The following is a 16,158-nucleotide window of genomic DNA, read 5'->3' on the forward strand; positions in this document are numbered from 1 at the left end:
GGATTGAGAGAAGATACTTTGCACACCTCTGCCTGCTACACATGTTGGAAGAATGAAGCGCCATTTGCCTACACCATTTCTTGTCAGCTAGTTTCCTGTCTGCTCAAAGCATCTAAGATACAAATGTCAGTGTCTTAAGCAAGTTAAAAATATTTTCCAACACATTTTATTTAGTCAATAGCATGGTTATATTGGTAGAAGAAAAGTATAATTCTGCCACGGATCAGCAAACCCTTGATAATTTTCAACAAAGATCTTCATAAGGATGAGGTGGCCTCTAAGACAAGGTAGATTAAGCAAACATTTCTTCAGCGTATGTGTCCAAGGGACAATAGAGTTCCTGAGGTTCTTCGACTCGTTCTACTAGAACTGTCTTCACCTGGGGCAGAGGTGATGGCTGTTGCCCTGGAAGACATTTTGTAAGGCAGTCACTTGGTCGTCTTTGCAGTCTTTCTTTAAGCATTACAGATTGGATGTTTTGGCTAAGGACACAGCCTACAGAGCTGGCGTTGTCAAAGCAGTCCTTACTACCTTCCAGTTTAGATGGGCTTTGGTACTTCCCACTTGTCTTTGGTGTAACAGGGATGATGAGGAAGGAGAAATTTTACTTTTTTTCTTTTCCTTGAATTCTGTACACAAGTGCAAAACCCTCCTGGATAATTGGGCCTTTGTAGGAGTGAAGATGGGTTTCCTTTCATGCTTTGTGCAAGATTTCCTCCAGTAATTTTCCTTCCTGCTTTATGTAAAGGTTATTCATTCATGGTCATTTTCCCTTTTGTGTGTGCTTTGGTTTTCCAGGGTGTATATTGGGTTGGGGCTGGAATGTTAGTCTGAGAAGATTCTCTCTTGGAATGTGTAGGCTTCCAAGTTTTGAAAGTTTTAAATATAAATGTTTAGTACCTTGTCATAGGAATACTGGGTTTTCTGAGCTGCACCACATCTAAGTAGTAGTGTTGACATTGCAAAGAAAGCTGAGTGCTCTGCCTCCATCTGCTGGCAGGGGGGAATAATCCACTTGGCTGGACTGATATAGCAGGATTCAAGGAAAATAAATCAACAGGTAAAATTTCTCTGTTTTGTGTAAAAATATGGTTTATGTGCAGAAAACTTGATTTGTCATTAAACCGTTTTATGCACTTACACATTGAGTACTGCCCCCCCCCCTCCCAGTAATCTGAAGTCATATGTGGGGGTATTTTATGTTTTAACACTACACAGAGTCTGGTAAAGCAAAACTTAGTTTACTAAATGCTGTAAATATTTGGTATGAAATCAGCAAAGCGAAACAATATATCAGTGCAAGCACATAACAGGCATTACGTAGATTAATCAAGTAAATAAGATTGCAATCTTAAGAATAAAGAAGATACTATACAAAGAATACGCCTCATAAGTCCTCCCTGCTATGGAATTGTGTATTCTTGAAAATGCACTGTACGATGCCGGGAACTCCATATGTAGAAGCTGTTCGTTCTCTTGTTAGTGGCTCATTCAGCAACTCACTGTTGCACATAGCTTTATATATCTTTTTTCTTCTGACTTTAGTCCAATGTCTGCAAGTTAGATGTTTCAATTTATACTTTAATTTGTTCCCATAAAGATGATAATTTTCATCACTATGATTTAACTAACTGATCAGGGAACAGTTTATAATTGTGTTCTAAATGCTTTGTTAAATTAAGAATTGTAGGGATACAATCAGTAACTTCTCCATAACACTGACAACCATAAGTGGTCAAGTGTATAGTATTGGCCCTGGCCTTGCTGTTAACAGCTACTTTACAGGATCATAGATAGGCCTCATAGTATTATTTCTTTGTTCTTCCACCAAAAGTCTAGAAATAAGCATCAAGAGAGGAAATGTTCAGATAAGCATACATTTTCAATTCAGTCAAAAGGGAAAATAACTTAAATTTATATCCCCTTGACAAGAAAAATTACTGTGTACAATTAACCATTAGGCTTAGGCCTAATGGTATAGGACATTCTATGATATTCAAACTTGAGATGGTATAATTAAAAAAATATTAAGAAAAGCCAATAATATCCTAAAGGTTAAATTCTGAGGAATTACTATTTCACTCTTCATGTATGCATGTTACCATAATTATACTGTAAGAACACACTTTCCCACAAATTATATTAATCTATTTATGCCATCATAATACACACTACCGGTACTTAGACCTTCATTGTCTTATGAATAATCATCTGGCATATGTGATTTTTTTTGTACCACTATAATTTTAGATGCACAAAAAACTTTACATATGCCAGATGATTATTCATAAGACAATGAAAGTCTAAGTACCGGTAGTGTGTATTATGATAGCATAAATAGATTATATTTTTTGGGAAAGTGTTTTTACAGTAGACTTTGAAGTTTCGCTCTTTATAGTGGCGATAAATATCACATCACATATATATTAATTTTAATACTAAGCATAAAAAAATGCAATATCAAAAAATTTAAAGCAATCGAAGCAACAGTCTCTTGTATAGAATGTTCATAAAGGTAGTCCAAGAAATAGAGATGAAACAAGAATATGCAGCATAGATGGTCTTTTGCATCTCTACTTGCATCAGGGCTTGTGAATTCATTCTGATTACAAACTAATTGCAGACATTAAGTCTGCTTGTCTAAGTACCTTTGCTAAAGAGGAAAAGCAAAGTCTATTTAACTTTTTACTATACCGATACTCAAGACCAGGTCTTATCGTACCGGTTTGCAATGGAACAGGGGGGAACCACTTAACATCTAGGTAGAAGGTAAAGTTACATTAAACAGGGAGCGAAAAAACATGGGAGATGGAAGACAGGACAGATTTTAAACTATAACAATTGGAGAGTGATAAATATAATCAACAAAACAATATATTAGTGATACATAAACAGAGATTTGTCCTAGGCTATTGTTAACATGGTATTTGTGTTTTTTCTTGACTGGCCATCATCAGAGATATGCCGGTTTACATGTAACAGGGGTAAAAACAAAGCAGGAAGAGAGCAGTTACAAAAAACAGGTTAACAGAACTGGGAAGTACCCTCTGTGTAACTGGTCACATGACCCTCTATTACCTAAAGCCATCTAAGCTCAAGAACACCTAGAGTTTGACCCAGAAATCTAGCCAATTAAAAAAAAAAAAAAAAAAACAACCCTTTGCAAAGCATACTTCTAATCTACCAGGAGCATTCATGGCTTGGTCTCTGTATCTATCATCCATTGCAATCTCAATTCAGGTAGTTGTACACATGGTTAGCCTATTCTGATTTTTTGGGGGCCACCCACTGTCAGAATACATAGGCCATCTTTCTCTGTGTCTTCAATGTCAGGCTTACTGCCCTCAGTGTAGCCTGCGTAACAAAAGCTCCACATGAGCAGTTATTTGGTGTGTCTCCACCCTGCGATGAAGTATGGTCCCGGTCCTTGCTCATCAGCATCTCCCACTTGCAGTGTACAGCCTGCTCATTTTTAGGTATCTGGAGCAGTTCAACTCAGGTGTGGCATATACTCCCCCACCCACCAGTGGTACAAGAGGTGAAAAACAAACCCGTGTTTCAAAATTTTATCCTCCTTTCTTACAAAGAAAAAGTACTATCTGAATGTTGAATGGACATGCAGACAGCTTATACCAGGAACACAGAAAATAGCAAGTAAGGGCTTATAAAACTGCATCAATTCAGACTTCCTCATATATGTGAGGAACAAAATAGTGGCATCTTCAAGTATGTATGTAACTAAGTATCATAAAATTATTTCATCATGATAGTCATTACATTTTAAATACATTGCTTCATAAAACAAATAAATAACATTAATGCATTCATAAATTCTAAGCACTTCAGTCCATAAAATGAAAGGTTGAAGGGGTCTTTCTGTTGCAAAGAATGTGATTTTTTTCCCCTCCACCCAAACAGCATCACTGACAAAAATGACATGTACAGATCTCTAAATATTCTCAAAGCTGGTCATTAAAGCAAAATCTTTACATTCCCATCATTAACTCAGGTGTATGAGTATGAATTAATACCTGATATGAAATAAAAATTTAAGTAAACTCTGATAGGAACAAATCTTTATTTCTGAAGCTAAAAGGAATAAGTTAAGGAAGCTTATCTCATTTCATATTAGATCTCCGTATAAATAGCTACAAACATCTGCTTTGTTGAAAGATCAAGGCACTCAAACTGCATATTTCAACTCATTCTGTCATATAGGCTCTTTCACTAAATAAATACATATAGGTATAACCCCACACACACACACACACACATACACACACACACTTATGAACAGGCACTACATAGATTAATAGTAGACCAGATTGACAAACTAAAGAGTAGCAAATCACCTGGACCGGATGGTATGCATCCTAGGGTACTGAAGGAACTAAAAAATGAAATTTCTGATCTATTATCTATTTATTTATTTATTTATAACTTTTATATACCGACATTCAAATGGATATCACATCGGTTCACATACAACTGGGGAACCAAAAAACTAGTAGTGAGAAAGGAAGGATAAAGTTACAATTAACAGGGGGTCATAAGGAATGGGGAGAGAATGCGGAACGGTCTAAGGGACCCAGTGAGTAAAAGCAGGAAGGATGGTGTAGTTAAAATTTGTAACCTATCATTAAAATCATCCATTGTACCTGAAGACTGGAGGGTGGCCAATGTGTAACCCCAGTATTTAAAAAAGGCTCCAGGGGCGATCCGGGTAACTATAGACCAGTGAGCCTGACTTCAGTGCCGGGAAAAATAGTGGAAACTATTCTCAAGATCAAAATCGTAGAGCATATAGAAAGAGATGATTTAATGGAACAGTCAACATGGATTTACCCAAGGGAAGTCTTGCCTAACAAATCTGCTTCATTTTTTTGAAGGAGTTAAACATGTGGATAAAGGTGAACCAGTAGATGTAGTGTATTTGGATTTTCAGAAGGCGTTTGACAAAGTCCCTCATGAGAGGCTTCTACGAAAACTAAAAAGTCATGGGATAGGAGGCGATGTCCTTTCGTGGATTACAAACTGGTTAAAAGACAGGAAACAGAGTAGGATTAAATGGTCAATTTTCTCAGTGGAAAAGGGTAAACAGTGGAGTGCCTCAGGGATCTGTACTTGGACGGTGCTTTTATTTATATATATATATATATATATATATAAATAAAAGATCTGGAAAGGAATATGAGTGAGGTTATCAAATTTGTGGATGATACAAAATTATTCAGAGTAGTTAAATCGCAAGCGGATTGTGATACATTACAGGAGGGCCTTGCAGGACTGGAAGATTGGGCATCCAAATGGCAGATGAAATTTAATGTGGACAAGTGCAAGGTGTTGCATATAGGGAAAAATAGCCCTTGCTGTAGTTACACGGTTAGGTTCCATATTAGGAACTACCATCCAGGAAAAAGATCTAGGCATCATAGTGGATAATACTTTAAAATCGTCGGCTCAGTGTGCTGCAGCAGTCAAAAAAGCAAACCATGTTAGGATTTATTAGGAAGGGAATGGAAAATAAAATGGAGGATGTCATAATGCCTCTATATTGCTCCATGATGAGACCGCATTTTGAATACTGTGTACAATTCTGGTCGCCGCATCTCAAAAAAGATATAGTTGCGATGGAGAAGGTACAGAGAAGGGCAACCAAAATGATAAAGGGGATGGAACAGCTTCCCTATGAGGAAAGGCTGAAGAGGTTAGGGCTGTTCAGCTTGGAGAAGAAGCGACTGAGGGGGGATATGATAGAGGTCTTTAAGATCATGAGAGGTCTTGAACGAGTAGATGTGACTCTATTATTTACACTTTTGAATAATAGGACTAGGGGCATTCCATGAAGTTAGCAAGTAGCACATTTAAGACTAATCAGAGAAAATTATTTTTCACTCAACGCACAATAAAGCTCTGGAATTTGTTGCCAGAGGATGTGGTTAGTGCAGTTAGTGTAGCTGGGTTAAAAAAAGTTTGGATAAGTTCTTGGAGGAGAAGTCCATTAACGGCTATTAATAAAGTTTTCTTAGGGAATAGCAACTGCTATTAATTGCATCAGTAGCATAGGATCTTCTTAGTATTTGGGTAATTGCCAGGTTCTTGTGGCCTGGTTTGGCCTCTGTTGGAAACAGGATGCTGGGCTTGATGGACCCTTGGTCTGACCCAGCATGGCAATTTCTTATGTTCTTAAGTAACTAAGATTGCAATCAAGAACAAAGAAAAGGTATTATACAAAATACTCTCCTCATAGGTCCTCCCTGCTATGGAATTGTGTATTCTTGAAAACAAAGGCCTGTATGATGCCAGGAGCTCCACATATAGAAGCTATTTGCTCTCTTGTTTGGCTCATTCAACAGCTCACTGTTGCCCACAGCTTTATATATCTTATTCTCTCTGATTTTAGTCCACTGTGCAAGTTAGATGTTTGCACTTTAGCAAAAGATTTACAACCAGCTTGTTAGGAAGACATTTCGTACTAGTCTTTAACCTCAAAAGACATCTGCCTCTCTTAGGGAATCTCAGGAATGAAGGAGAAACACTGATGGTATCATAGATCCACAATTAGTCACTAGGGCCTGTTCTGATCCATAGCTCTTCGCGTCAGTCTTCCGGGGATCTAGCTAAGTTGCCTAAAATTCTTCTCACAGTCCCAAACTTTTGGTTCAGCCCCATAGATTAACAGACCAAGTAATTTCACTCCAGCTCTGAGCAGGAGTTAAATTTCCAGCATTAAGAAAACACAATTTATTTATAAACACTTTATATTCTGCCTTTTCCAAGTCAGTCTCAAGGTGGATTACTATCAGATTAACATTAAATTCCAGTTACAATGGTATCAATTTACAAACCACATATGGAATAAATATGAATAGAGAAGCCAAAAGAAAATAATGAATATACAGGTGCATTGTAATAAGAGGACCAAGTGCAGAGAAGTGATCAGGCTTAGGTTTTCAGTGATTAGAAGTTTGTTGCAGTCTGTCAGAATCTTTGATTATGGAATCTAGGAAAAGGCTTGGCTAAATAATCAAATTTGACTTTCTTCCTGAAGACAATGAAACTTATCTCAAGGTATAGGGGTAGTGTTATATGCTTCCATAATTTTAAGGCATAACATCTGACTTCATGGAATCTCGCACAGTTTAAGCCTGCAGAAGCCAGAGGAGATGGGACCATTTGGGATGATCAAAGTTCTCTAGTTTTGAAGACAAAGCAAAAGGTTTTGAACTGTATCCTATTTTTGACCAGGGCAAGGTCTAGTTCACATAGGATTGCTTTTATTTGGTCCTTTGCTTTGGCCCCTACCAGAATTCTGGTAGCCATACCTATGAGTTGAAGGCATTTGAGCTTCTATTGTGAGTCGAGTAATACAGTAACCAGTGCTGCTGGTGATTAATGTATGCATCATGGGAGCAAGATTGTGTTTATTAAACTAGTTGTGCTGTTGCCAAATCTGTTGTAGGTGCATAAATAGGGACCTTGACTTTCAGTTTATTTTTTTCTGAGACTATCTTATAACAAAACTGGGAGAAAACTGGGGAAAAATAATTTCTCATTGATTTTTCTTCCTTTTTTGTTGCAATAAGCTGTGGCAGGTCTAACTTGTCTGATTAACTTAGCCAGTTAAGTAGAGACTTACACATGGATATTCAGTGGCATAGCTATGCTGCTGAATATCCCATTTAAGTTAACCAGATAATGCTTATCCAGTTAATTTAAATGTTCTATTTTTGAATATTGGGCCCCGGGTGTCTAAAATTCAGCATCTGCATATTGCTGCAGTTAGGCCCCAGGCCGGGTGTAGTGTGTGGTGCCACTTTGGTCAGAGTACAAAGGAGAAAGGGAGAACAAATTTCAAACTAAATTTAATGGGGAAAACTGATTGCCCCTCCCTTCCCCCTTGGCTGCTTGAAATTCTGGTTGGCACCCAAGCTTTCTGAAAGTTTCAGCCCTGGCAATATTGCATCTCTCTTCATAGTGTTGATAACTACTTAATGTACTTTGAAGATGCTTCCCACGCTGCTGCTTTTTCAGACTGAGTCTATTTCTTGTCCTAATAAAGTGGCTGATCTGTTTTGTTGCCTAAATGCATGATTCAGTACTTTATAGCATTGAAATAATCTATTCTGTTCCTCAGCTCTTTCAAGTCACCTTTCACAGTATACACCCCAGGAAAGCATGGAAAACTTTTACAAGCTTTTATCTGCAGATACACATATATTTTTCCCCCCTCATTCACTCCACCTCCTCAGGGTAGAATCCATTGATCCCCAGTTTAGCAACTTTCTATGGAGTGGGGCTTTGTTCTGTGGGTCTCTAATGTTCCATTTTTTGCGATGAGACATGCTGTAACACCCACAGTATTTTGCCACTTCATTACTTTAGTGTGGTGTGCTAAGACACTGAAGAAAGGATGGCTCGCATCTCTCCAGGACAGGTTTCTTACATACAGCAAGTTCTTCGAGGAGACCAGAGACTACTTCTGCCTTCAGAATCCCAAATCCCAACTATGTGTTGCTGATGTGAAGTGACGAGTTCCCCCCCCCCCCCCATACACACACACCTAAAAGGGGATATTACATTTTATCTCCAAAAAGAGAGCCCAACTTTCACCAATTCATTGTTTGTTTTTTAATAAGAACCTTAAACTCCCATGATGCACTGGAGGTGATGGCTTGCAGCCAGCACAGAGATGGAGGGGAGGCAGTTCCAGGTGCCTGACAGAACACTACCCACACCAGCTGCTCTGCTGCCACAGAGCTAGAGAAGTTTGAAGTCTTAGGAACGAATGTGTAGTTGACAGCTGAGAAGAGGAACAGTCTATTAGCCATAAGGCAATGTTAACTCCATTCATTTTTAGTTTAAACAGATTTTTTTTTATATATAAGAATTTTTAACAATAGCCCAATCAAGCAATTGAAAGAAAAGTCAAAAAATAAAAAAAAAACACCATTTGATACCAGTCACCTAAGAGAGGATCCATTTGCACATTACAAAAAAACACAAAGCAGTTTCATAACAGTTTAAAGGACAAACCTAAGCAAAATTCCAAATAATCCATTATGTAGCAAAATTAGATGCATCAAATGACATCACTTTGGCACCTATCAGAAATTTCTCCAAATGTACCCTATCATAGAAAATTCTTTACTTCCTTGAAAGTCAATTAGGCATTTACAGAGGACTTTCAAAAACAGTTGGTGCTGAGCTCTAAAATCTGCCTCTTAAGTTGTAGCAACTTCTTCCTTGTTTCCTGAGTCCCATGTGAAAGATTAGGAAACGCTCCGCCCTAGAAATAGAAAAGATCTATTTTGAAAATATAACTTAAGTCCCTGTCCATTTCTAGGGAAAATACCACAATGTTTCTTTTCCAATGACTTCCTGGGACAAGTCTAACAGTTCAGATACGTCCAAACTATCCACCAAGACCGGTTTCTTACCTGCTTTTCCTACCGCTTCTAAACACGTTTTTTAAAACATGTGAAACCTTGGCTTTTTTTTTTCCTCCCACCTTATTTTTAGTAATTCAGTATGTATGCAGAGCTTTGTTTTGGTCCTACAGAATCCGACTAGCCCAGGCTCCCCCATTGCCAGGGTGAAGTAATATAGGAAATGGAGCACTACCAATTAGAGCAATTGTACAGTTTGAAGTTCCAACTAATAAACCACAATATTTATGAATTTATTACTCAAACTGTGGTCGGTCAGAGTTCACTTTAATCAGAACAAGGACTCATCCAAGTTGTCTGTTAGAGGTTATATAGAGAGTGTTATCAATTAAAATATAATTGATGTAACAATTTAAGTGATTTAGAAAGTTGGATGCACTTTCACAGTTTCTAAAGTAGCACAACAGATTGATGGCAAGTTTGCCCAGATTTAATTCAGAGCAATCATAGCTCTCTACCCCAAATTAAAGGTATCTTCAGAACTCTTACATGTGTTCTTGCTATGCTGGCAAACAGCAAATGAAGGAGATTAGTTTCTTTCTCTGTGAAGACATCTGCGTCTATATTCTGCATGCACAGTCTATGCATATGGATGAAGGTCAAGCACTGTTCCGATTGAGAGTTTCACTTTTTTTTTTGCTTTTTAAATAAGTGAAGAGTTCATTTTAGCATAGAGAAGAACTGCGTAATCCCAAAATAACATTAAGAAGTCCTCCAATCGGCATTGAAGCTTTTCTTTTCCAAGCAGAGCCAAAGTAGAAAGAATTAGCAGCAGTGCCAAGGATATGCTTTGCAACCTAGGCAGTCTTTTCCTGCCTGTGTTTCCCAATCCCAGCACACATAGAATGCTCATAATGCTTTGCTGTCCTTCCATTTTCTTTGTTTCGGAGAGAATAAGCTCCTTGGACTACTGTAGGGGCAATTCAGACCAATATTTTCTAACTACTAGCAAGAGGAAGGGAGAGACTGAGGGGCGCTTCAGACTTCTTCCACCAAACAAAAAGCAGTTATATTTACCCAAGTTTGCTTTGCTTTTTAGCATTGATTTTCTCCCATCTTTTGTTGTAAGTTAACAGTAAAATTCCTGGGGGGAAAATGAAAGCCTTAGTCACTGTAAGCAGGTCATCCTCTGTACTTGTCAGCTATCGAGTGATAAGGATAAATGGATTTATTCACCGTGGCATGGCATCCCCCTAACACAGAATGAAATCTCCATGGTCAGGGAGCCCTTTCCATTAAGAGTGCCTGCTTACAACAGTAAAGCAGCTCAAATTGGGAGGGGGGGGGGGGGAAGTATATTAACAAGCCCTAGCCTGTCTGACCATGACTCTTTGGTTTATTTAAAATGGTTATCCGTGCCCTTCCCAAGGTTTGGGCAGGGAAATATATAAATACATAAATATAAAATTAAAAACAAAAATATAAAACAAACAATGGATCTATCTCGCCCAAAAGGTTTCAAGCAAGCAGTACTCCAGTAAATTAAATGCATTTCTCAACAAAGCTGTGTTTGAATCCTTTTTGAATGTCTGAGTGTCTGACGTTGTCCTAATCAACAGTGGAAGAGCATTCCATGCAGATCAGATCAGCTGCTGGGAGAGGCCCTTGGGAATCTAATAAAATCCAGCACTTTACCTTTAATACTTGGGCCACACACGTTCTGGGGCTGATGTAATAAAACCTGTGCTAAAATTAGAGTTAAATATGGTAGCGTTGGTTTACTTAGCGCGAGCACTAAAAAACCTGGATACTGCTGGATCCAATAAGCTAATGGCGTGCAAATGCTCCATGAGTAAGCGCACTAAAAGTAAAACTTTTTTTTATTACTCTGGTGGGGGAGCGGGCGGCTATTTACGTGTCCATAGAATTGCAAATCTGTGAGTTTGGAATGAGAGCACAGTCAGCTTGAAACAGAGTGTGGGGTGCCAGCTGAGCACTCAGCCACCAGAGTTAACAGAGGTGGGCCAGGGCACCTAAGTTCCCACCTGATACCCAAACTCTAGCCCGAGGAGAAGAGCTTACCACCTCCTGCCAGGAAGCCTGCTGCAACTCACAGCTGTACCAGACTATTTAATATTCATTCACTTCACTTCTGGCCAGGACCAATTGATCCTGGCCAGAAGTGAAGTGAATAAAATGTAATATTGTCCTGGTACACTGGAGAGCTGCTCTTCTCCTCAGGCTTAGATTTTGGGTATCGGGAGGGAACTTGGATGTCCTGGCCCACTACTGTTGGGTGGATGGGTAGGAGGGGATTTGCACTCGGCCCCTTCAGTGGCCCAAAATGATTCAGTAGCTGATGGGAGGGGGGGGGGTGGTTTCAGGCTTGGCACCTCTCTGGCCACAGTTTCTCATGAGGCGGTTCTGCTCATCTGGCTCTACCGCAAGAGTTACATTTCCCACAGTAAAAACCATCTCCACTCTTGTGTCTGTCCTTTTCTAGCACACCACCTTGCATTGCAGGCTAATTAGCTCAGTGCCCTGCAGTTTTCATGGAGATGTGCTAGTCCTGCTGTAGTTTTTCTCCCCTTTTACCACATGCTTTTTCAGCGCAAAAAAAAAAAATCCCTGTTGCACACTTGGGGCTATGTTGGCGCTGGAAAACCCCATGCTTTCATGCACCGTGTTTTAGCGTGTTAGCTCCAAAACACAAAAATGTCTTTTTAAAAGCTCACACGTTTCTTAGGGACCGCCTTCTGTGATTATGGGAATTTATTGAAACAAGATAAGGCAGTGGCCCTTTCACAAAAAAAAAAAACCGAAATATTAACTCAGTGTTGCAAGATGTCAGAGTAGATATCATTGGAATTTAAAAACTGGAATTAGTTTGGATTTTGGAACCTCGTGTAGCTGTCTCGTTCTCCGGCTGACAGGATGGGGGAGGTCCCTTCGGCGAAATCTGTTGGCTCGTTCTGCTAGGCAGTTGAAATTGAGGGCCCGCAGGTTCGTCAGGACTGACTGTATTCCTGGCGCTCATGGTAAACGGTGTGGGCCCTGTAATAGTACCCACTGTGGATTCTTCTGCTCATTTACCCCTCTTGGTGAGTGTAAGTAACCTATAGTGCTGCTTGTAGGATGATTAAAATTAGACTTGAGGAGGGGGGGGGGTTTGCATTATGTTAGAAGAGAGAGCATCCTGCAGTTTGATAGCAGTTCCAATGTCTGGCAAAAAAAAAAAATCCCGAGTTCTAACTTAAAGCTTCACCATAACGATGATAGTCTGAAATGATTTTTTTAAAGGCCTTCTCTAAATGTAAGCCTTTATTCCCGAATTGTTGTACCATGCTCTGTCTTCTGTTTGAAACGCACGTAATTGTCAACATCTTATTTAATAAAGGCCGTTATTTTTGTCTCTCTTCCTCCAGGTGCTTATTCAGAACAAGAAAGTGGATATGTCCAAAGTGGTATCCAAGTGCGGCTCTAAAACCAACATCAAACACAAGCCAGGTACAATCTCATCTCTTCGTTAGAAATTACGTTTCTCTTGATGCACGTTCAGGGAGTGGGGGGGGGAGGGTGTAGGCAGCAGCCAGTCCTGATTTTCCAGAACAAAGGGGGGGGGTGGGTGAAGGATCTGAAATCCTGTATCTGAGTGCGCGTTGCAAGAGAAGCCAGCCTGGTCTGCCTTTCTCTATCTCAGCCTTCAGCGTAAGAGGAAAGAGGTCTTGCCTAATATGAAACAGCTGAAAAATAAGAGCGTTTAATTCTGACAGAACACATTGACCAATTCATGGAGAGTTGTGTAACTTGAATGAGAACATTAAAAAAAAAAAAAAAATACAGAATATATATTTGTTTACATTCCTGGCAACCTTGGCTCAATCAATAATGGGGAAATACTCATCCCTGAAAATTGAGTTTGGGGGGGGGGGGAGTTTCTTGGCTGACACAACATGGGAATGATTGGTTTTATTAGTTCCCGATCGGGTTCAATTATCAAGTCTCATTCCCAAGAAACCTGCCTGTCTAGCCTATAGTCTTCCTTTAAAAGCATAACCGATTTGGTGGGGTGGAGTTTTTTTTTTCTCGCCAACCTTTTCCTGTAGGACCCAATTTGTGGAAGCCCTTGCTTCAGCCAGGCACTTATTAGGCTAAGCAAGTTTGCAGGCCGCTGGCGCTGTGTGACCTGTAACGGCATGAGTGACAGCTTCTCCTGGAGAGGCTCTGCTGTATGACTTCCACCAAACGTAAACTGCCAATGCGAGACCTAGGTGTTAGCTAAAATATCAGTTAAAAGGGCACGTACAAAGGAAATTTGTATTTTACAAGTGGTCGCAGAGCCCAGCGCTTTCAGTCTTTTTGACCTGGAGGTGCTTCACGTGCCAAGGACAGTGGAGCTCACTGTCGGGCCAATACAGTAAACTAGCGCGTCCCTAGCGCCTCCTTTTTGACAGAAGCGGCAGCTGTCAGCAGGTTTGACAGCCAACGCTTAATTTTTTTCCAGCGTTGGTTGTCAAACCTGCTGACAGCCATGGCTTTGGAAAACGGACACGGCAATATTGAGCGTCCGTTTTCCAACCCGTGGGCAGCAGGCAGAATTGTTTTTTGGGGGGGCCTCCGACTTAATATTGCTACGATATTAAGTCGGAGGGTGTACAGAAAAGCAGTTTTTTCTGCTTTTCTGTACACTCTCTCCCGGTGCCGGCTGAAATTAACTCCTCCTTTGGCAGGAGTTAATTTCTGAGTAAAATGTGCGGCTTGGCTGCACATTTTACTTTCTGTATCGCGCGGAAATAATTAATAGGCCCATCAACATGCATTTGTATGTTGCGGGCACTAATAGTTTCGGGGGTGTTGGCTGCGCATTTTCCACGCGCTATTAAGGGGTAAAAATATCGCCTCAAACGCCTGTCCAAACGGGGGCTAACAGTGCGATCGGCCTGAGCACACTTTACTGTATCGGTCCGTGTGTGAGAAGCTCTTCAGTTATGAAAGCATGCCACAAATGTGACATCCCCTGTCCTCTGAAAGCTATACCATTACCAGCTTGCACATTATGTCTTTCATCCAGTGCTTGAATTAAAAAAAAAATATATATATAGATCAAAACCAGAATTCTGCTTGGCCAAATGCGAGGATATGTCCAAGGCTAGAAGCTGGCAGCAGCATGCAGTTTATGCATGGGGGGAATAAGCTGGCAATTATGTCCCCATAGCATAGGTTTTTTTTCCTCCTTATCTTCACTGCTAAAAATTGCAGAAATGCAAACATGTTGAGGGGGCAGAGTCGGGGAGAATCCACTAACCTGATCTGCTAACTCTACTAATTCCTCAGGAACTTTGAGATTGAGCAGAGGAAGAGAGGGGGTAGCCTTATAAGCGATGCCCATTATATGGTATGTGCATACCAGTGGCACTACTTGATTACCACCATCTGGGCCAGTCTAGGTAACACCGGTGTCCTACTTTGGTGGGAAGGAAACTGTCCAGCTTGATGCAGACAAGCTTGGAAAGATGAGTCTTTCAGGATGGATTTGAAGCCTACATTACATAGGGCATTGACAAAGCAAGGGAGGACCTTCCCTTTAATCACTTGTCAGATTAATTGCGGTATGGATTACTGGGAGTGGGGCGGAGCTCTTGCATGCTGCTCACACTTTCACTGCTACCTCAGGCATCATTTAGGAGTTAAATTCCCTTCTTTCCTTAGGTGGAGGAGATGTCAAGATCGAGAGTCATAAAGTCAATGTGAAGGGTAAGGTGCAATCAAAGGTGGGATCTCTGGACAATGTGGGCCATGTTCCAGCCGGAGGCGGTGTGAAGGTAGGGGGCTTCCCTCATCTCTGTTTTTTTTCAGGGTACACAGGGAAGGTTTGGGATGGGAAATATCACTTTTGCACAGGAGGATTTTAGTCTTTTAATTAAGGCAGGGTAAGTAGTTTTCCCATTTATGTGTGTTGTGTGTTTGGCTGCTACGCCTCAATCTGTCCACAAACCATTAACTTGCACCCTGCATCACAATTATCACTTGGTCATACTCAAAAAGCTAAGAAGTATGTGTTTTCTTTTGGGTTTTTTTGTTTTTTTGCTAAGCAATAGTCCCTGTGGTCCCGTCTGTTCTCTAAAGAGTAAGAAAAATGCTTCTTCTACTTCAGGAATAACTAATTCTCTTCAGAAACCTTTCTTCGGTCAGGACCATCAATCTCAAAAGCCTTTCTGGCAATGCCTTATGGTAGGGTTTGTGTGTCCTCTTTCCAGGCTTTGTTTCTGCCACCACTGTAAAAGGATGAGGAATGAAACAAATTAAAGCTACGGGAAAGGTCTGTTTTGTTTTTATCTTCTGTGGTGGATCTTCATTGTGGTCAGTCTCTCACCTCCGAAAGCTTGGGATCCCATCTCTCTGTTCTGGAATTCACTCCTCTGAAACTTTAGAATCCGTCTATGCAAGGACTTCCTCCCAAAATGTCAGAGAAACACGACAGCAGAGGAGACTACCATAAGGCCTGACTGGTTTGCCCCATCCACACCACCCAGTCTTCTGTCTGCCAAAATGTCCTGCTCCGTCGCGCAGGTCCCTTCTTTTGGCTAGGCTGAAACTTCATGTGCCTTACTGAGTTTGTAATCATTTGCAAGAAATTCAATCACCCGAAGCCTTCAAGTCATTCTGTGAGCAGGGACTTTACTCCTGCTGGAATCCTTTTGCCTGTGTCAAACTCCTAAAGGTTGATCTCATCTGGCTTCAAACTCTTCTGGTCCCTTACATCTTCCTT

At 40.4% G+C, this 16,158-nt stretch overlaps 1 protein-coding gene across 16 annotated transcripts in view; it reads left to right on the forward strand.

The window, feature by feature from the left end:
- MAP4 (microtubule associated protein 4) overlaps positions 1–16,158 on the forward strand; it is a 456,329-nt gene that overhangs the window by 434,144 nt on the left and 6,027 nt on the right. For all 16 annotated transcript variants that reach the window (XM_029588164.1, XM_029588168.1, XM_029588169.1 and 13 more), the window contains 2 exons: positions 12,815–12,896; positions 15,099–15,211. In XM_029588164.1, coding sequence (XP_029444024.1) covers positions 12,815–12,896; positions 15,099–15,211 — 195 coding nt within the window. The remainder of the gene's footprint in view (positions 1–12,814; positions 12,897–15,098; positions 15,212–16,158) is intronic.

Source organism: Rhinatrema bivittatum, chromosome 2 (assembly GCF_901001135.1).
Source record: "Rhinatrema bivittatum chromosome 2, aRhiBiv1.1, whole genome shotgun sequence".
In the NCBI taxonomy this organism is placed as follows: domain Eukaryota; kingdom Metazoa; phylum Chordata; class Amphibia; order Gymnophiona; family Rhinatrematidae; genus Rhinatrema; species Rhinatrema bivittatum.